Source organism: Oncorhynchus mykiss, chromosome 19, assembly GCF_057628025.1.
Source record: "Oncorhynchus mykiss isolate SJ-2025 chromosome 19, ASM5762802v1, whole genome shotgun sequence".
Classification (NCBI taxonomy): Eukaryota; Metazoa; Chordata; class Actinopteri; order Salmoniformes; family Salmonidae; genus Oncorhynchus; species Oncorhynchus mykiss.
In genome coordinates, this window is record NC_143040.1 from 21,721,402 (window position 1) to 21,743,792 (window position 22,391).

Below are 22,391 nucleotides of genomic sequence, written 5' to 3' on the forward strand. Positions count from 1 at the left end.
TGAATGTTGTGCCATGCTTTAAGAAACTGGGCGAGGTGAAATTGAACATAACATAATTTGTGTGTGTGTGTGTTGATATTTGACTTCTAGATAAGTTGGTTACCACAAGTTAGTTAGAGAAAGGCTGAGCCCTGCATGTTTGAATTGACAGTGACCCCTATCCACTTACTACACTTCAGAGTGACTTTTTCCTCCTCTTGGTTACAAGCAGTGTTCATTCATCTTTATCTCATCGTGTTCTATCTCAATTTCCCTCCATCTCTTTGATTTGATTGGCCTGAGTATTCCCTTGGTAAAATCCACACAGTATAAAGCAAATGGACTCTTCCCCTGGTGCAGAGAGAGGCAGTCTTTTTTTGTATGTCTCCATTTTATATTAATGGATGAGGGAGAGGAAGAAACACAGACACCAGCCAAATGTTCAGACACTGACCCGTTCTGTCCTTCAGGAAGCTTTGTAGTAAACATGTCGAAGTAAACATTGGAAGTTTTATCCTTGGTGCACGTCAGGTTGGTGTAGTAACAGTATATGACCACAGGGGAGCAGTGTTGACTGGATGGATGGTAGAACGTTGCACCTGTTGGGGAAGTTGCTTTGCTGGTGTGCCTCAACTTTTTCTTTGTGTCAAACAAGGCCATGTTGTTTTGCCTAGTCCGAATACAAAGATTATGCTAACTTTCTATGGTCTACTTTCATGAGTAAGAATTTGACCGCAACTGAATTGCCTGGATAAATAGCTTCAATAACCTAAATAAGCAAGCCTTTTGACCATAGAGACATGATATATCTGACCCACGCCCAGAGTCCAAGCTAGGGCCCAATTTAGTGACAGACAGCGTATAATTGGACTTTTCCGTCTTAATCTTTTAAAATGTCCAAAAGGCCAGAAACCCAATTAACCACAGAGTCAAGGCCACTAAGCCGCCCCGACATCCGTCAAGTCACATTTTTGGCCGACTAATTCCCAGAGCTCCTCTGTCAACCTCATCTTTTGACATTTCTCAACATCCTCAGACAGTCTTCAGACAACATTTCATGTCACACTGCTTGTTTCGTGGACTTGTGGAACGCTTTTGCCACCTTGTAGAGTCACAACGAATTGAGGCTGTTCTGAGGGAAAAAGGGGAAGGTGTACCTAATGTTTGGTATACTCAGTGTACATGTACTGTTTGTCTGAGAAGGATATATCTGTGAAGGATAGAATTGCTTGTTTCATTGTTTGTTAGGTGCTAAAGCATTGAGATATGAGTTATTCATTAGTGCTATCTGACCACTTACTTCAGCCTCAGAGCTCCTTCAGGAACCACACCATAACTGCAATATGCAGTCATTGTTGCACGGAGTTGTTTGTTCACGCTCTGATTCGACGAACGTGTTCTAGATTGGTCTGTAAACGTTACCTTCTTCTTCGTTCTCCGCGGGCGGAGTCTTAAGAGTTCCTTGTGTTGCCTGGAGACAAAGTTGACGGCGGCGTACTCGAGCAGAGCGGAGAATACAAAGAGCAGACACACCGCCATCCAGATGTCGATGGCCTTCACATAGGACACCTACAACACCAGAGAGACAAAGTCACAGTCACACAGTCAGAGAGCAGAGACAGACCGACAGACAGACAGACGGAGACAAAGTCACAGTCACACAGTCAGAGAGCAGAGACAGACCGACAGACAGACGGAGACAAAGTCAGAGAGCAGAGACAGACCGACAGACAAAGACAAAGTCACAGTCACACAGTCAGAGCAGAGACAGACCGACAGACAAAGACAAAGTCACAGTCACACAGTCAGAGCAGAGACAAAGTCACAGTCACACAGTCAGAGAGCAGAGACAGACAGAGACACAGTCACAGTCACACAGTCAGAGAGCAGAGACAAAGTCACAGTCACACAGTCAGAGAGCAGAGACAGACCGACAGACAAAGACAAAGTCACAGTCACACAGTCAGAGCAGAGACAAAGTCACAGTCACACAGTCAGAGCAGAGACAGACCGACAGACAAAGACAAAGTCACAGTCACAGTCAGAGCAGAGACAAAGTCACAGTCACACAGTCAGAGAGCAGAGACAGACCGACAGACAAAGACAAAGTCACAGTCACACAGTCAGAGAAAAGAGACAGACCGACAGACAAAGACAAAGTCACAGTCACACAGTCAGAGCAGAGACAGACCGACAGACAAAGACAAAGTCACAGTCACACAGTCAGAGCAGAGACAAAGTCACAGTCACACAGTCAGAGAGCAGAGACAGACCGACAGACAAAGACAAAGTCACAGTCACACAGTCAGAGAGCAGAGACAGACCGACAGACGGAGACAAAGTCACAGTCACACAGTCAGAGAGCAGAGATAGACAGAGACAAAGTCACAGTCACACAGTCAGAGAGCAGAGACAGACAGAGACAAAGTCACAGTCACACAGTCAGAGAAAAGAGACAGACCGACAGACAGAGACAAAGTCACACAGTCAGAGAAAAGAGACAGACGGAGACAAAGTCACACAGTCAGAGAAAAGAGACAGACCGACAGACAGAGACAAAGTCACAGTCACACAGTCAGAGAGCAGAGACAGACAAAGACAAAGTCACAGTCACACAGTCAGAGAAAAGAGACAGACCGACAGACAGAGACAAAGTCACAGTCACACAGTCAGAGAGCAGAGACAGACGGAGACAAAGTCACAGTCACACAGTCAGAGAAAAGAGACAGACAGAGACAAAGTCACAGTCACACAGTCAGAGAAAAGAGACAGACTGACAGACGGAGACAAAGTCACAGTCACACAGTCAGAGAAAAGAGACAGACAGAGACAAAGTCACAGTCACACAGTCAGAGAAAAGAGACAGACTGACAGACGGAGACAAAGTCACAGTCACACAGTCAGAGAAAAGAGACAGACCGACAGACAGACACAAAGTCTCCAGACAAAGGCTCCGTTAAGCAAACCGAAAAAGTCACCCTGTACCTAGACCATAAATCAACAACAGACAGTCAGTCCTGAAGAAGGGACACCTTTTTGGGCGAGCCCAGTGGTGATGCACACAACACACTCTCCTGCCAACCCACACAACCGCACCCCCACTCACACTCTCACACACTCTGCACCCCGACCCACCTTAGGTAGAGACGTTCTAGAACCGGAGCTCTGGGTGGTCATGGTGAGCACGGTGGTGATGCCCAGCGCCACCCTGGCGGGCGCGGCGTCCATATTGATCCAGAAGGAGACCCAGGAGAGGATGACGATGAGGAGAGAGGGGATGTACATCTGGATCAGGTAATAGCCCATCTGTCTCTCCAGGTGGAATCGCACCTCGATACACGTGAACTTCCCTGTGTGGAGGAGGAGGAGAGAGACAGAGGGGAGGAGAGCGACTGAGACAAGCGCCTATGTTTCCTTTGTTTCGTATTAAAGTCTGCCTGAATAACATACGTGGAAACGTACCGTGAAAATGTATAGGAAAGATGATCTCCTTTGGAGACTAATAGGTTTCTCTGTCGACCATATCTTACAGACGTCAGCCTTCCTCCTCTCATACACACCGTATACTGCACATGTAAACAAGCCCACACACAAACTGCACACGTTGGCTTCTCACTAAATTCTAGAAACCCATGTAATATGCAAAAGCCCGTGCTGTGGAGGAGTTGAAATCCATCTCCATGTAGTCAGTCCATGCAGCTGTGGTTATCTCGATCATCAAATGCCCATCAGTGCATGGGCCTGAGATGAAAATGCCAGTCATGCTCTCTGCCTTTGATGTGTCAACGTTTAGTCAGATCTCCCCACCATCACACACACACACACACACACACACACACACACACACACACACACACACACACACACACACACACACACACACACACACACACACACACACACACACACACACACACACACACACACCCCTCAGTTCATAGGTTACCAGTGCCACACTCAATACGGAAGTGGTCTGATGAGGCAGACGCCAGACTGTTTTTCTAGCACACAGACTGGGATATGTTCCGCTATCCAATAGCATTGACGAGGTTACCACATCAGTCACGGTTTTAATCAATAAGGGCATAGACGACGTCCCCACAGTTTTGTTGTTTTATTTCACCTTTATTTAACCAGGTAGGCCAGTTGAGAACACCTTTATTTAACCAGGTAGGCCAGTTGAGAACACCTTTATTTAACCAGGTAGGCCAGTTGAGAACACCTTTATTTAACCAGGTAGGCCAGTTGAGAACACCTTTATTTAACCAGGTAGGCCAGTTGAGAACACCTTTATTTAACCAGGTAAGCCAGTTGAGAACAAGTTCTCATTTACAACGGCGACCTGGCCAAGATAAAACAAAGCAGTGCGACACAAACAACAACACAGAGTTACACATGGAATAAACAAACATACAGTCAATAACACAATAGAAAAGGTCTCTTACAGTGTGTGCAAATGAGATATGATAAGGGAGGTAAGGCATTAAATAGGCCATAGTGGCGAAATAATTACAATTTAGAAATTAAACACTGGAGTGATAGATGTGCAGAAGATAAATGTCAAAGTAGAGATACTGGGGTGCAAAGGAGCAAAAAATAAATAAATAACAGTATGGGGATGAGGTAGTTGGATGGGCTTTCTACAGATGGGCTTTCTACAGATGGGCTATGTACAGGTGCAGTGATCTGTGAGCTGATCTGACAGCTGGTGCTTAAAGTTAGTGAGGGAGATATGAGTCTCCAGCTTCAGTGATTTTTGCAATTCGTTCCAGTCATTGGCAGCAGCGAACTGGAAGGAAAGGTGGCCAAAGGAGGAATTGGCTTTGGGGGTGACCAGTGAAATATACCTAATGGAGCGTGTGCTACGGGTGGGTGCTGCTATGGTGACCAGTGACTATAAGAAGGTATCCAAACCCCCCAAAAACATGGATTATAGGCAATATCCACACTGGGCTAAAGGCAAGAGCTACCGCTTACAAAGAACGGGACACAGACATGGCCCAGACAAGAAAGCCCGCTACGAGCTCTGACTAGACATCAAACATGAAAGAGGACAATATAAGAGGAAGGTGGAATCCTATTACATCGGCTCTGACGCTAGTCGTATGTGGCAGGGCTTGCAGACGATAACAGATTAGAAAGGGAAACCCAACTAGGAGTTATAAAAGTTAAAAGTTTTAAACAGGTAGACACTCGCAAGGCCGCCGGGCCAGATGGAACACCAGGGTGCGCTCTCAAAGCATACGAAGACCAGCTGCCAAGTGTCTTCATTTACATTCTCAATCTCTCCTTGTCCCAGTCTGTAATTATGCTTGAAAGGCTGGTCATGACACACATCAACACCTTCATCCCAGATACCTTACCTACTCCAATTCCTGACAGTCCGTCCCCAGGTGGTGAGGGTAGGCAACAACACCACTCCACGCTGACCCCCAATACCATTATCAGGTTGGTTGACGACATAACGGTGGTAGGCCTGATCACTGACGGCAATGAGACAGCCTACAGGGAGGAGGTCAGAGAGCCGGTCAAGAGCTTCAATACAGCCCAATACATCACTGGGATCGAGCTCCCTGCCATCCAAGACCTTTGTATCAAGCGCGTCAGAGGAAGGACTGAAATATTGCCAAAGACTCCAGCCACCTAAGCCATAGACTGTTCACTCTGCTACTTCTGACAAACGATACCAGAGCATCGGCTCTCGGACCAACAAGACTGCTAAAGCCATAAGACTGCTAAATAGCCATAAGACTACTAAAGCCATAAGACTGCTAAATAGCCATAGGACTGCTAAATGGTTAATTAAATGGTTACCCGGACTATCTTGCACTGACTCTATGCACACTCAACTATACATACACACTACTGTAAATAAACATTCACTCACACACACACACTACACTGACACACATCATATGCTGCTGCTACTCTGTTCTTTATTTACTCTTGTTATTATCTATCCTGATGCCTAGTCACTTTACCCTGCCTCCATGTACATATCTACCTCTAATACCTTATTATTATCTATCCTGATGCCTAGTCACTTTACCCTGCCTCCATGTACATATCTACCTCTAATACCTTATTATTATCTATCCTGATGCCTAGTCACTTTACCCTGCCTTCATGTACATATCTACCTCTAATACCTTATTATTATCTATCCTGATGCCTAGTCACTTTACCCTGCCTTCATGTACATATCTACCTCTAATATCTTATTATTATCTATCCTGATGCCTAGTCACTTTACCCTGCCTCCATGTACATATCTACCTCTAATATCTTATTATTATCTATCCTGATGCCTAGTCACTTTACCCTGCCTTCATGTACATATCTACCTCTAATACCTTATTATTATCTATCCTGACACCTTTACCCTGATTCCATGTACATCTCTACCTCTAATACCTTATTATTATCTATCCTGACACCTTTACCCTGCCTCCATGTACATATCTACCTCTAATACCTTATTATTATCTATCCTGATGCCTAGTCACTTTACCCTGCCTCCATGTACATATCTACCTCTAATACCTTATTATTATCTATCCTGATACCTAGTCACTTTACCCTGCCTCCATGTACATATCTACCTCTAATATCTTATTATTATCTATCCTGATGTCTAGTCACTTTACCCTGCCTCCATGTACATATCTACCTCTAATACCTTATTATTATCTATCCTGATGCCTAGTCACTTTACCCTGCCTCCAATACCTCGTACCTCTGCAGAGTGATCTGCTACTGGTCCTCCCTGTATATAGCTTCATTATTGTGTATTCTATTCCTTTTGCATTATAATTTATGTATTCGGCACATGTGACAAATCATTTCAAATCAAATCAAATCAAATCAAATCAAATCAAATTTTATTTGTCACATACACATGGTTAGCAGATGTTAATGCGAGTGTAGCGAAATGCTTGTGCTTCTAGTTCCGACAATGCAGTAATAACAAGTAATCTAACTAACAATTCCAAAACTACTGTCTTGTACACAGTGTAAGGGGATAAAGAATATGTACATAAGGATATATGAATGAGTGATGGTACAGAGCAGCATAGGCAAGATACAGTAGATGGTATCGGGTACAGTATGTACAAATGAGATGAGTATGTAAACAAAGTGGCATAGTATAGTATAAAGTGGCTAGTGATACATGTATTACATAAGGATACCATCGATGATATAGAGTACAGTATATACTGTATTTGACAGGATAAATGGACACTCTTACTGACAGTTGTGGCTGCTTGGCGTGATGTATTGTTGTCTCTACCTTCTTGCCCTTTGTGCTGTTGTCTGTGCCCAATAATGTTTGTACCATGTCTTGTGCTGCTACCATGCTGGGCTGCTGTCATGTTGTGTTGCTACCATGTTGTTGTCATGTTGTGTTGTTGCCATGTTTCTGTTGCTACCATGCTATGTTGTTGTCTTACGCCTCTCTTTATATAGTGTTGTGGTGTCTCTCTTGTCGTGATGTGTTTTGTCCTATATTTGATTTCGTATTTTTAATCTCCCCACAGGAGGCCTTTTGGTAGGCCGTCATTGTAAACAAGAATTTGTTCTTAACCGACTTGCATAGTTAAATAAAGGTTCAAAAATAAATAAATAAAATAGGAGGTGAGTGGTCACTTTTCCCAAAGCACGCCCCTGGGCCTGTACTCCTACGTATGTGATCAGCACATGCACCCAATGCACTCTAGTAAACAACACACAAATACTCACAATTCACTCAAATGTATGTATATCCAATGGACTCAAATAAATATATGAATCCAATGCACTGAAATGAATGGATAGAGTCAATGCACTGGAATGAAGCCATTTTGTCCGTAAAGTAAACCTTTGACATTTGAGATAATGTATTGCAAAGGATTCCGCCAGCCTCAATATTTCCCTTGAGAATAAATCCCTCTATAATAGTTGCTTTGAAAGGATGAAGTCAGTGAGGTTAGTGAGCAATACAATGCAACGACCCACACAACTTTGAAGAAATGCCTTCCCTACTGTAGTGTTAGTTTACTGTAGCCTAACAGACAAGGGCGTCATGTACCCCAAACATCTGAGGGGGCACAAAGTACATTGGATGGCTGGTGGGTGATCTGGAGGGGTTAAGGCCCCCCGGTCTGTGAGTTGGTGAATTTTGCAAAAAAAACATCCTGAAAACATAATTTTCCTGCAATTTAAAGCCACACTCATTATACCTAAAGGGATACTTTGGGATTTTGGCAATGAGTCAGCTTAAGAGATATGCTTAGATATCTTTATCTACGTTGTCAGAGTTAGATGAAGTCATGGATGCCATTTTTATGTCTCGGCTTCCAGTAGGAAGGAAGTTAGAGGTAGTTTTAAGAGCCAATGCTAACTAGCATTAGCACAATGACTGGAAGTCTATGGTATCTACTAGCATGCTAGCAGTTACCATAGACTTCGTTATTGCGTTAACGCTGCACTCAAAGACATAAAAATGGTATCTACGAGTTAATCTGACTCTGGAGAAGTAGATAAAGATATCTAAGCATACCTCTTGAGCTGTCTGTATCCTCCTGACTACTTAAAACAAAAATATTAACTAAATATGCTTCTCTACATCTCTGCTAAAAATCTGGGTAAAATATTGAAAAGAATGTAAGTCTTATTCAGTACATTTAGTAACTGCTTGCTTTCTAAAGTCTAACAACCTTGCCAGCAGGCCAGCTAAGATAGTTAGACAAGCTAGCTACTCTAATTGGATTGATAGCCTGACATGGCTTCTTGATAGCTAGTCATGAGGTTGGGAGATTGGGAACCCATCTGGGCTAGATGAAACCAACTTGAAAAAATTGCTAGGTTACAGAGAAACAACAACAACAAAATTCCACAAAACATTGTGTATATTTTGTATTCATTTAAACAGGACAAATCTGAGGGGGCACATGCCCCCGTGCCCCCTATGGGCGTGACACCTCTGCTAACAGTCACACAGCAATGTACTTGAAGCTCTTTGAACAAAGTCACTCTGCTCTCTTTGAAAAGAGTGAGTCTCAAATTATAGAGATTTGAACGAGAGAGGAGGAGAGGAGGTGTGTGAGGCCTCTGCTGCAGCTGTCTGTTTCTTTGCCCTCTGCCGCGGAGGCTTCAAAACATATTTGAACAGTGGCTGTCTCTCCTGAAAGACAGAGAGGGAGCGCTCCCAGAGTCTCTGTCTGTTTGTGCACCGTCCCCGTGAGAGCAGCGCAGAGTTAGAATCCACAATCAGCAAACACACAGAGGCAGGCAGGCAGGCAGGCAGGCAGGCAGGCAGGCAGGCAGGCAGGCAGGCAGGCAGACAGACAGACAGACAGACAGACAGACAGACAGACAGACAGACACTGCACATATACTGTATAACTACACATACACACCAGAGGAGGCTGGCGGGAGGAGCTATAGGAGGATGGCCTCGTTGTAATTGCTGGAATTGGATAAATGGAGTCAAATATGTGGTTTCCATAGGTTTAATACCGTTCCATATATTCCATTCCAGCTATTACAATGAGCCCATCCTCCTATAGCTCCTCCCACCAGCCTCCTCTAACACACACACACACACTCTTTCCTGAGCCCTGCAGGCTGACAGAGCTGTCAGTATTGAGGCAGTGACCTGACCAGAGGCTCCAGCACTTCTAGAGACTAACTGAAGAGGAGGACGGGGAGGTGTGTGGGTTTGTCTGTGTGTGCAGCCTGGTCTCATAGTGTCCCAATGTAAACCTGGGACACTGAAATTAGTATGATATGTTACGTTTGGTATGGTTACATAAAACATTTATTTAAGGAAAAATGTAAAAAATGTATTTAAGGAAAAAATGAAAGTCAGGTGGTTGGTCGGGGTGGATGAGTGGGTGTATAACGCGAATGTCTAGCAACCCAAAGGTTGCAAGTTTGAATCTCATCACAGATGACTTTAGCATTTGAGTTACTTTGCAACTACTTAGCATGTTAGCTAACCCTTCCCCTAACCCAACTCCAAAACTCAAACCTAACCTTAACTCTAACCCCTAACTCCTAGCCTGGCTAACATTAGCCAGCTAGCTAACGTTAGCCAGCTAGCCAGAATTCACAACATATCATAGGTTTGGCAGATCGTAACATATGGTACGTTTTGCAAACTTGGCACATATAATACGAAATTGCTGTTCCTGTACCCAAGAAGGCAAAGGTAACTGAACTGAATGACTATCTGTTATCATGAAGTGCTTTGAGAGACCTGTCAAGGATCATATCACCTCCACCTTACCTGTCACCCTAGACCAGGGGTGGTCAAACTCTTTGGCTCAAGGGCCACATCGGGATTTTGAAATTCCACAGACGATGCAATCACCATCACACTGCACACTGCCCTATCCCATCTGGACAAGAGGAATACCTATGTAAGAATGCTGTTCATTGACTATAGCTCAGCATTCAATACCATATTACCCTCCAAGCTCATCATTAAGCTTGAGGCCCTGGGTCTCAAACCCCGCCCTGTGCCACTGGGTCCTGGACTTCCTGACGGGCCGCCCCCAGGTGGAAGGTAGGAAACAACATCTCCGCTTCGCTGATCCTCAACACTGGGGCCCCACAAGGGTGCGTGCTCAGCTCCCTCCTGTACTCCCTGTTCACCCATGACTGTATGGCCATACACGCCTCTAACTCGATCATCAAGTTTGCAGACGACACAACAGTAGTAGGCTTGATCACCAACAACTACGAGACAGCCTACTGTATATGGAGGAGGTGAGGGCACTCGGAGTGTGATGTCAGGAAAACAACCTCTCACTCAACATCAACAAAACAAAGGAGATGATCATGGACTTCAGGAAACAGCAGAGGAAGCACCCCACTATCCACATTGATGGGACAGCAGTGGAGAAGGTGGAAAGTTTTACGTTCCTCGGCGTACACATCACAGACAAACTGAAATGGTCCACCCACACAGACAGTGTGGTGAAGAAGGCGCAACAGCGCCTCTTGAACCTCAGTAGGCTGAAGACATTTGGCTTGTCACCTAAAACCCTCACAAACCTTTACAGATGCACTATTGAGAGCATCCACCACCTATCACCACCTGGTACGGCAACTGTATCGCCCACAACTGCAGGGCATTCCAGAGGGTGGTGCGGTCTGCACAACGCATCACCAGGGGCAAACTACCTGCCCTCCAGGACACCTACAGCACCCAATGTCACAGGAAGGCCAGAAAGATCATCAAGCACAACAACCACCCAAGCCACTGCCTGTTCACCCCGCTACCAACCGAGAGACTGAAAAGTAGCTTCTATCTCAAGGCCATCAGACTGATAAACAGCCATCACTAACACAGAGAGGCTGCTGGCTACATACAGACTTGAAATCATTGGCCACTCTAACATATAGTAATAATGATGTTTACATACTGTATCTTGCATTACTCATCCCATATGTATATACTGTATTTTATACCATCCACTGCATTTTGCCTATATCGCTCGGTCATTGCTCATCCATATATTTATATGTACATATCCTTATTCCATCCCTTTACTTAGATTTGTGTGTATTAGGTAGTTGTTGTGGAATTGTTAGATTACTTGTTGATATTGCTGCACTACAAGCACAAGCATTTCGCTACACTCGCAATAACCATGTGTACGTGACAAATAGATGATGGACATCCACAAAATAACACATACTATACAAAATGTAACATATCATACTAATTGGAGTGTCACGGATTTTCTTACAAAATAATACGAAATGCTCTGAGACCAGGTTGGTGTGCCCATCTGTGTGTGTATGTCCATCTGTGTGTGTCTGTTCTGGAACTTGACAGCACCTTGCCACTCACAGGCATTAATTGTGATAAGCTGTCAGTGCAGGCTTTGGGGTGGACAATGGAGGAACAGTTTATTTAAACCAGTTTTGTAAATCAGACATCATTGTACATGGACCGGAAGGACGAAAAGAAAACTCACACTATTTGCCTCTGGATTTCGGCTCATTTCAGGGATGGTTGACCCTTTGAATCGGACGAGCAAGAAAATTTCCCATTTTATTATTACATAAAATGTAATTGTCCATTAGCTTGGTTAACTATGACTGTGTACCAAATGGCACCCTATCCATTACATAGTGCACTACCAAGCTCTGGTCCGAAGTTGTGCACCACATAGGGAATAGGGTCTTTTGGGACACGGCCTGCCTCACTGATATCTGTACCGAATAGATACCATTAATCATTTCTCACACTAGGACTCTGTAGTCTCTTGAGGAATATACTGCAATAATTCTGAATGAATTCCATGGCCAGCTGGGTTTTCAGGGCCAAACGCCACGTAGCCCTTAATGCACTTCTCTAGTCCCACGAGTCACTGCTACAACCTCTACACCACATGACGCCGCCCTACAACAAAACACCCACAAACGACTCCTTCTGCTCTCACTCACTCTCTGCTGGGTTCTGATCATATCAAATGTCTTCCTTTCCTTTCATCCTCTTCTCTGACTCTTTCTGCTCCACCGTTCCTTCTCTTTCTGGTCTAGGTCTCTGAGGGAGAGGAGGCATGCAGTAGAGATGTGTGTGTGTGTGTGTGTGTCAGGCCGTGTCTAGACTTGACAGTTCAGGCAGCTTCAGTATTCTGATCATGGAATTCCAAACACGTCGTGCATCTTCACCTACTTTGAAATGTGTCTACCGTATCCACGGGTGTCCGGATTCCCTTTCCCTGCGGTATATTCAAATGCCAGTATGTATTCTACAAATGGTGGAATAGGCTAAATATGATAATAACACAACAACAACAACTGACGGCAGTAGCTAACTACTGTAGCAAACTAACCAGCTAACCTATGTGTCTAGCCAGCAAGCTAGCAAGCAACACTAAAGGGATTGCAAATGGGTCAGCATAACTCTAGTAAAAAAAAAGATAGCTGGATAGCATTTCCTCCAACGTTATAATGAAAAGGTGTCTCTCGGTCCAAAAACACACGTTTTCTGGAGACTTGTGGGAGGAGTGCTGATGATGTCGCCCACTGTATGCACTTTCGGTAGCCTGATTGCATCCAGACTGAGGAGAAATCTGTACACAATGCACCTCCTGAAGTGGTCCATCAGATCTGAACACAATCACACCACAAAGCCACTTTTGTGCATCTAGACCCGTCTGTCTATTCAATGCGGTCTTCATGTTCTGATAGCAGAAGTCGCATGTAAGTGTTGGGTTGCTTATCTTTCCCCCACCTTCTTGGTTGTTCTTTGATCGTCTATGAGTGTAGACACAACCTCAGTGTACTAATGTGTGGGTGTGTGTGCGCATGTACACATTTGATTATTACTGTGAGTTTCCAAAAGCACTCAAAAGAATAGTAAACCAACAAAAATTCAGAGAAGTGAGGACATTTTGCCAGTCCTCACTTGTAAAAATGCTATTTTAGTGTTTAGAATTAGGGTTAGGGGTGAGGTTTAGGGTTAGGCTTAGGGTTTGGTGAAAATAGAAGTTTGAATGGGTATAAATTGTTATTCAGCACTGAGTATACCAAACATTAAGAACAGCGGCTCTTTCCATGACAGGCTGACCAGGTGAATTCAGGTGAATGTATGACCCCTTATTGATGTCACTTGTTAAATCCACCTGTCACGAGTCCGACCGAGGGTGTTTCCCTTTCCCGGGCAGGTGGCGCTCGGCGGTCGTCGTCACCGGCCTATTAGCTGCCACTGATTGTTTTTCCTTCCCCTCCTTGTATGTTGAGTGGTAGCACCTGTGAATGTTTAATTAGTTTGTCTTTATTAGACAGCCGGCCCGCCTGGTTGTTGTGCGGGATTATTTCTATGTAAACCTTCGGCTCTGTGGTATAGGCACGTGTTAGTGTCCGGTCGGGATTGTTTCCCATTGTACATTTTGATTCCCTGTGTTTTGGGAACGTAACGTTTTTGTGAGCACCCTGTGGTGCATTGGTGCGATTAAAAGATGCGCAGCATTGAACTCTCTGTCTCCTGCATTTGACTCCACACCCACGACACCCGGAGCATTACAGAATCCCGCACCTATCAAATTGATGGAGTCAGCAGGAGCAGCAGCCAACCCTGTCCCATCGATGGAGGAACGGGTTCTCCACCACGGGTTCTCATCGGATCGGCTCCGCGATGGATCAAGTGATGGAGAGAATGGATAGATGGGAGAGGAGTGGGCTCCTCTCTCCACCTTCGGCACCCACGGTTCCGGACTCCCCATCTCCCGACTCCAGCACCCTCCGTCTGACGCTACCGAGGGCTTACGATGGAGCGGCGGCGGGTTGCAAGGGGTTTCTGCTCCAGCTGGAGCTATACCTGGCCACCATCAGACCCACTCCCTCAGGAGAAGAGAGGGTGAGTGTCCTCATCTCCTGCCTCACGGGTCGTGCCCTGGAATGGGCGAACGCGGTCTGGAATGGTCCAGACTCAGCGCGGGAGCACTACCCAGAGTTTTCCCGTCGCTTCCGCGCCGTGTTTGATCACCCTCTAGACGGCCGAGCGGCGGGAGAACGACTATTTCACCTCAGGCAGGAGAGGAGGAGCGCCCAGGATTACGCGCTGGAGTTCCGGACCTTGGCAGCCGGATCTGGGTGGAACGACAGGGCCCTCATGGACCACTACAGGTGTAGTCTCCGAGAGGATGTCCGCCGGGAGTTAGGGTGTCGGGACACCACTCTGTCACTGGATCAGCTGATTGACATGTCCATTCGACTGGATAATCTGCTGGCTGCCCGCGGGCGTTCAGAGAGGGTCCTGTGCGTTCCACCACCCAGCCCCTCCGCTCCCATTCCGATGGAGTTGGGAGGGGCTGCGCCGAGGGGTACCGGAGGAGGAGGCCTTCCCTGCACCAACTGTGGTCGGAGAGGACACACGTCTGATCGGTGCTGGGGGGGTCCGTCTGGGAGTAGAGATGGCAGGCGGAACGCTTCTCGGTCACCCCAGGTGAGTCAGCATCAAACTCACCCAGAACCCCCTGTTGGCCACATGTTTGTCTTAACTTTTTTCCTTCGCTTTTTTCCCTCTTCCCAGCATAGGGTGCTCGTCGATTCAGGCGCAGCTGGGAACTTTATGGATCGCGGACTCGCCCTTAAGTTAGGGGTTCCGCTGGTGCCGATAGATTTTCCTTTCCCCGTGCCCTCCCTAGATAGCCGGCCATTAGGGTCAGGGATGGTCAGGGAGACCACGGTCCCACTGGACATGGTGACGCAGGGGAATCATAGGGAGCGTATCAGTTTCTTTATTATTGACTCGCCTGCGTTTCCAGTGGTGCTGGGGACTCCCTGGCTGGCCCGGCACAATCCTAAAATTTCGTGGAAACAGGGGGTTCTCCAGGGGTGGTCAGAGGAGTGTTCTGGAAGGTGTTTGGGAGTTTCCATCGGTGCCACGTCGGTGGAGAGTCCAGACCAGGGTTCCACGGTGTGCATTCCCCCCGAGTATGCCGATTTGGCAATCGCTTTCAGTAAAGTGAAAGCGACTAAATTACCACCTTATCGACCGGGAAGGGATTGTACGATAGATCTCCAGGTAGACGCTGCACTTCCCAAGAGTCACGTGTACCCGCTGTCCCAGGAGGAGACGTTGGCAATGGAGACATATGTCACGGAGGCGCTGGGACAGGGGTACATTCGGTCCTCCATTTCACCCGTCTCCTCAAGTTTATTTTTTGTGAGGAAAAAGGAGGGAGGCTTGCGTCCGTGTATCGATTATAGAGGTCTAAACGCCATCACAGTGGGGTATAGTTACCCTCTACCTCTCATCGCTACGGCGGTGGAATCGTTCCACGGAGCGCAGTTCTTCACAAAACTGGATCTCAGGAGCGCGTATAGTTTGGTGCGTATTCGGAAGGGAGACGAGTGGAAAACCGCATTTAGTACTACATCAGGCCACTATGAGTACCTCGTCATGCCGTATGGGTTAAAGAATGCTCCAGCCGTTTTCCAATCCTTTGTAGACGAGATTCTCAGGGACCTGTGCGGGCAGGGAGTGGTGGCTTATATCGATGACATTCTGATCTACTCGGCCACTCACACCGCGCATGTGTCTCTGGTGCGCAAGGTGCTTGGTAGACTGCTGGAGCATGACCTATACGTCAAGGCTGAGAAATGCGTGTTCTCTAAACGAGCCGTCTCTTTTCTGGGATATCGCATTTCCACCTCGGGGGTAGTGATGGAGGGTGACCGCATTAGGGCCGTGCGTAATTGGCCGACTCCGACCACGGTAAAGGAGGTGCAGCGTTTTCTGGGTTTTGCCAACTACTACCGGAGGTTTATCCGGGGTTTTGGCCAGGTAGCGGCTCCCATCACCTCACTGCTGAAGGGGGGCCCGGTGCGTTTGCAGTGGTCAGCAGAGGCGGACGGAGCATTCAACAAGTTGAAGGCGCTGTTTACTGATGCGCCCGTGTTGGCGCATCCGGACCCCTCTCTAGCATTCATAGTGGAGGTGGACGCGTCCGAGGCTGGGGTGGGTGCCGTGCTATCACAGCGCTCGGGTACGCCACCAAAACTCCGACCCTGCGCTTTCTTCTCAAGGAAGCTCAGCCCAGCGGAGCGTAACTATGATGTGGGGGACCGGGAGTTGCTAGCGGTGGTTAGAGCTCTGAAGGTGTGGAGACACTGGCTTGAGGGGGCTAAACACCCCTTTCTCATCTGGACCGACCACCAGAATCTGGAGTATATTCGGGCAGCTAGGAGACTTAACCCACGTCAGGCAAGGTGGGCCATGTTCTTCACCCGGTTCCGATTTACTTTGTCTTATAGACCGGGCTCCCAGAACGTGAAGGCTGACGCACTGTCCCGCCTTTATGACACGGAGGATGGGTCCACCGAACCTACTCCCATCCTTCCCGCCTCGAAGCTGGTAGCCCCAGTGGTATGGGAGGTGGACTCGGACATCGAGCGGGCGTTACGGGCTGAACCCGCGCCTCCTCAGTGTCCAGCGGGGCGAAGGTACGTGCCGCTTGGTGTTCGGGACAAACTGATTCGGTGGGCTCACGTCCTACCCTCCTCGGGTCACCCTGGGGTGACGAGGACAGTGGGGAGCCTTCAGGGGAGGTATTGGTGGCCTACGTTGGCTAAGGACGTTAAGGGTTATGTCTCCTCCTGTTCAGTGTGCGCTCAGAGTAAGGCTCCTAGGCACCTTCCTAGAGGGAAGCTACAACCCCTCCCTGTTCCACAGCGGCCATGGTCACATCTGTCCATAGATTTCCTAACCGATCTCCCGCCGTCTCAGGGGAACACCACGGTTCTGGTAATTGTGGATCGGTTCTCTAAGTCCTGCCGTCTCCTCCCGTTGCCCGGTATCCCTACAGCCCTACAGACTGCGGAGGCGCTATTCACCCATGTCTTCCGGCACTACGGGGTGCCGGAGGACATCGTTTCTGATCGGGGCCCCCAATTCACGTCCCGGGTATGGAGAGCGTTCATGGAACGTTTGGGGGTCTCTGTCAGCCTGACCTCCGGTTATCACCCAGAGAGTAATGGGCAGGTGGAGAGAGTGAACCAGGAGGTGGGTAGGTTTCTGCGGTCGTATTGCCAGGATCGGCCAGGGGAGTGGGCACGATACATTCCCTGGGCTGAAATGGCTCAGAACTCACTACGCCACTCCTCTACTAACGTGTCCCCTTTTCAGTGTGTGTTGGGGTACCAGCCGGTCCTGGCACCATGGCATCCGAGCCAGACCGAGGCTCCTGCGGTGGAGGAATGGGTACAGCGCTCCAAGGAGACCTGGAGGGCCGTCCAGGAATCTCTTCGACAAGCGAGTGGACGGCAGAAGAGGAGTGCTGACCGCCACCGCAGTGAGGCCCCCGTGTTTGTACCGGGGGACAGGGTCTGGCTCTCGACCCGAAACCTACCTCTCCGCTTGCCCTGCCGGAAGCTGGGTCCGCAGTGTGTAGGGCCCTTTAAAGTCCTGAGGAGGATAAACGAGGTGTGTTATCGATTACAACTCCCTTCCTATTATCGTATTAACCCCTCGTTTCATGTGTCTCTCCTCAGGCCGGTGGTAGCTGGTCCCCTGCAGGACAGTGAGGTACCGGAGGTCCCTCCCCCCCCGCTGGACATCGAGGGGTCCCCGGCGTACACGATCCGGGCCATTCTGGACTCAAGACGCCGGGTGAGGGGCCTGCAGTACCTCGTGGACTGGGAGGGGTACGGTCCGGAGGAGAGGTGCTGGGTACCGGTGGGGGACATCTTGGATCCCTCCATGTTGAGGGATTTCCATCGCCTCCATCCGGATCGCCCTGCGCCTCGTCCTCCGGGGCGACCTCGAGGCCGGTGTCGGCGCGCTGCGGGAGCCACGCGTCAGGGGGGGGGTACTGTCACGAGTCCGACCGAGGGTGTTTCCCTTTCCCGGGCAGGTGGTGCTCGGCGGTCGTCGTCACCGGCCTATTAGCTGCCACTGATTGTTTTTCCTTCCCCTCCTTGTATGTTGAGTGGTAGCACCTGTGAATGTTTAATTAGTTTGTCTTTATTAGACAGCCGGCCCGCCTGGTTGTTGTGCGGGATTATTTCTATGTAAACCTTCGGCTCTGTGGTATAGGCACGTGTTAGTGTCCGGTCGGGATTGTTTCCCATTGTACATTTTGATTCCCTGTGTTTTGGGAACGTAACGTTTTTGTGAGCACCCTGTGGTGCATTGGTGCGATTAAAAGACGCGCAGCATTGAACTCTCTGTCTCCTGCATTTGACTCCACACCCACGACACCCGGAGCATTACACCACCAATCAGTGTAGATGAAGGGGAGGAGACACGTTAAAGAAGGATTTTTAAGCCTTGAGACATGGATTGTGTGTGTGTGCCATTCAGAGGGTGAATGGGCAAGACAAAAGATTTAAGTGTCTTTGAACAGAGTATTGTAGTAGGTACCAGGCGCACCGGTTTGTGTCAAGAACTGCAACGCTGCTGGGTTTTTCATGCTCAACAGTTTCCCGTGTGTTAAAAGAATGGTCCGCCAACCAAAGGACATCAAGCCAACTCGACACAACATGGACCAGCATCCCTGTGTATACTAAGTGTGTGTCGTATATGTAAGTGTGCAATCACAACAAGCCAAGGGGTGCAGGCAGTCAGGCAGCTGGGAGGCTAGCGTGTAAGCCCCACAGAGCAGCGTGTCTTAAAGTATGGGTCGTGACGCAAAATTGGTCGCGTACCTGTTAATGGTGTGTCGCGACGTAAATGTATCATTATTTCATTCATTACTGGGATTGATTTGGCCAAGTGCAACTGCACTCTCGGTTCAGTGCGCTCTCTGCTCTAGTTTGACAGCTGTGCGAGAGGGAGAGGGAGATGTAGAGGGAGATGTAGAGGGAGATGTAGCGGGAGAGGTAGAGGGAGATGTAGAGGGAGATGTAGAGGGAGATGTAGAGGGAGATGTAGAGGGAGAGGTAGAGGGAGAGGGAGAGGGAGAGGGAGAGGGAGATGTACAGGGAGATGTACAGGGAGAGGTAGAGGGAGAGGTAGAGGGAGATGTAGAGGGAGATGTAGAGGTAGAGGGAGAGGTAGAGGGAGATGTAGAGGGAGATGTAGAGTGAGAGTTAGAGGGAGATGTAGAGGAAGATGTAGAGGGAGAGGTAGAGGGAAATGTAGAGGGAGAGGTAGAGGGAGATGTAGAGGGAGATGTAGAGGGAGAGGTAGAGCGAGATGTAGAGGGAGAGGTAGAGGGAGAGGGAGAGGGAGATGTACAGGGAGATGTACAGTGAGAGGTACAGGGAGAGGTAGAGGGAGAGGTAGAGAGAGAGGGAGATGTAGAGGGAGATGTAGAGGGAGAGGTAGAGGGAGAGGTAGAGGGAGAGGTAGAGGGAGATGTAGAGGGAGAGTTAGAGGGAGATGTAGAGGAAGATGTAGAGGGAGAGGTAGAGGGAAATGTAGAGGGAGAGGTAGAGGGAGAGGTAGAGGGAGATGTAGAGGGAGAGGTAGAGGGAGATGTAGAGGGAGAGGTAGAGGGAGAGGTAGAGGGAGAGGTAGAGGGAGATGTAGAGGGAGAGGTAGAGGGAGAGGTAGAGGGAGATGCCCCTGTGCTTTGCGGTTTACCGGAAAAATCTGTTTTTATTGAAAATCATTTCGCGACCCTCACGCTGCGGCGCTATGGTTCAAGCCACTGACTTGTTATTCCCACACGCCTTCACTCACCGCTGTCATGAAATGGACTCACGCTAGCCACAAGTTCTGACTGAGCTCAATCGTCATGAAACGCAAATACAGTGATGAGTTTTTGTCTCTTTCATACAAACTTTGAGGAATAACGAGGAGCGCCCACAATGTGTTTTGTGTGTGGAAGTGCTTAGTAATGAGTCTCCCAAAACGAACAAATTAATAAAACGACAGGTCCTGACCAAACATCCACAGCATGACGGTAAAACCCAGGGAGTTCTGTCAGAAGAGGGCATAATGCTTCAGGAAACTGTGCTTCAGGAAACAGTGCTTCAACAGTGGAAAAGTAAGTCAACTAACAAGGCATTGTTGTCATTTAATAACCGGTGATGATAAGCAGAAATAAGGGAGTACTATCTACCATAGTAGTAGATGTGAGTTCATCTTTCAAACAATCCCCTGGCCTTGTAACGTTACACAGCTAATAGCTAACGTTAGCCAAAGCAAGCTAACTAGCTACTGGTATTGCAACCCTAAGAAACAGTACAGATGAAGATGAACAATTCAGGCCTACTGTACATTTTACTGTAGAAATGATTGTTGAAAACAAGTCTAGGTTGGAACTGTTGCTGTTACAAGTAATCATTTTTATTTTGAACTGGAATGAACTGATTGAAGCAAGATGCTTTTTGGGGCAAAAACTCACTCATTTCTGGGTTGTTCATCTGCAGCAGGAAGCGGTCTCCTGCCTGACTGAGAAAGCAGTAAGATGTTCTGATCCAGTTTGGCACCACATATGCAAGTCGGGGTTCTCAAGTACAGAAACAGTGTCAGTGCTGTGCATGACCTCAGTGTTTCACTGTCAAAAACTGGGCCCAGAATAGGCATGCTTGTTGAAAACTTCAACCAGCTGCACACCTCTCATTAAGACTGTGTGTATGTGTGTGTTTTCTGGTCTACATCTGTGTGATGTGATCAATCAGTTTATTCCAGTTCAGAATAAAATACATGTATTTTAACAGCAGCAATTCTTTCTATCAACTTTTTAGACTTTCTATCAACAATAATTTATACAGTAAGATGGAGAGTAGGCCAGAATTTATCTGTACTGTTACTTAGGGATGCACGATCAAAAAGCCTGTGTGTGTGTGTGTGTTCTGTTATACATCTGTGTGATGTGATCAATCTGTTTATTCCAGTTCAGAATTAAATGATTTATTGTATTTAACAGCAACAGTTCCAACCTAGACAGATATGTAAGAGTATTTTTAATGGGGAAAAATAAACATGAAAAGATTTATGGGTATTTCACAGCTTTTTGTTTTTGTCTATATTGCATTTTTTTAGGCATAATGGCAATGAAATGTACTGATATTTACGTATAGTTGCATATTTTCTTAAGCTTGGGTCCCAGGAAAACACAGCATTTCTCATTTGGGTCACAGGTTTAATAGAGGATAACACTCACATGCTGTACTGTAGTCACCAAGCATAAGTACCCCCACTGCCTGCTCACACTGTCACGTTCACTGTCTTCAAACTCCCTGCCATAAATGAGCCAAGGCGCAGCGTGCATGTAATTCCACACCTTTTCGTGGCGCACACAAACACTCACAGAAAATAAATAATTACCCACAACATTAGGTGGGAAAAAGGCTGCCTAAGTATGATTCCCAATCAGAGACAACGATAGACAGCTGCCTCTGATTGGGAACCACACTCGGCCAAAAACAAAGAAATAGAAAACATAGAATGCCCACCCAAATCACACCCTGACCTAACCAAATAGAGAAATAAAATGGCTCTCTAAGGTCAGGGCGTGACACACACACATAAACAGGACACACAGGAAGAAACCAAATAATATACAGGAAGTGCTGCTGATTCTGCATCCTGAATGGCTTGGCTTGACCGGTTTTGATGCCTACTCTCGAATTGCGTGGGTCAATGCCCCTGTGACACCAGCGTGGAGACCCTGTGGCCAGTCAGTTTGATTGACAAGGCTGACTGGTATGCTATGCTAGCCTATGGAGAGTGGTCTATAAGAACGGCACATTGAACCCATCAGTAGAGTACATTTTCTCCGCTCTGTCTCCCTTTTCATAAACACATGTCACACTGGCATTCACCAGAGCCAGACAGAGCACAGCTGTTACCTCAGTCAGCATCCTTCATGACTGGAAAGAATGGAGGAAGTTGGCCTTGGAGTTTAAATTGAAGATGTGGGGAAACAACGTCTCTCTGGTTGGCTTGGGAGAGTGGTTCAGGCAAACAGAATAACTTTGACGCAGAGGTGTTGAAGAAGAATATAAAGATGGTC

At 47.4% G+C, this 22,391-nt stretch overlaps 1 protein-coding gene across 1 annotated transcript in view; it reads right to left on the minus strand.

Annotated features, from left to right (window-relative positions):
* The window catches only part of LOC110497392 (glycine receptor subunit alpha-3), a 117,208-nt gene that overhangs the window by 5,215 nt on the left and 89,602 nt on the right, over nucleotides 1–22,391 (minus strand). The window contains exons 7-8 of the mRNA XM_036954319.2: nucleotides 3,115–3,329; nucleotides 1,402–1,548 (exon numbers count right to left, since the gene is read on the minus strand). Coding sequence (XP_036810214.1) covers nucleotides 1,402–1,548; nucleotides 3,115–3,329 — 362 coding nt within the window. The remainder of the gene's footprint in view (nucleotides 1–1,401; nucleotides 1,549–3,114; nucleotides 3,330–22,391) is intronic.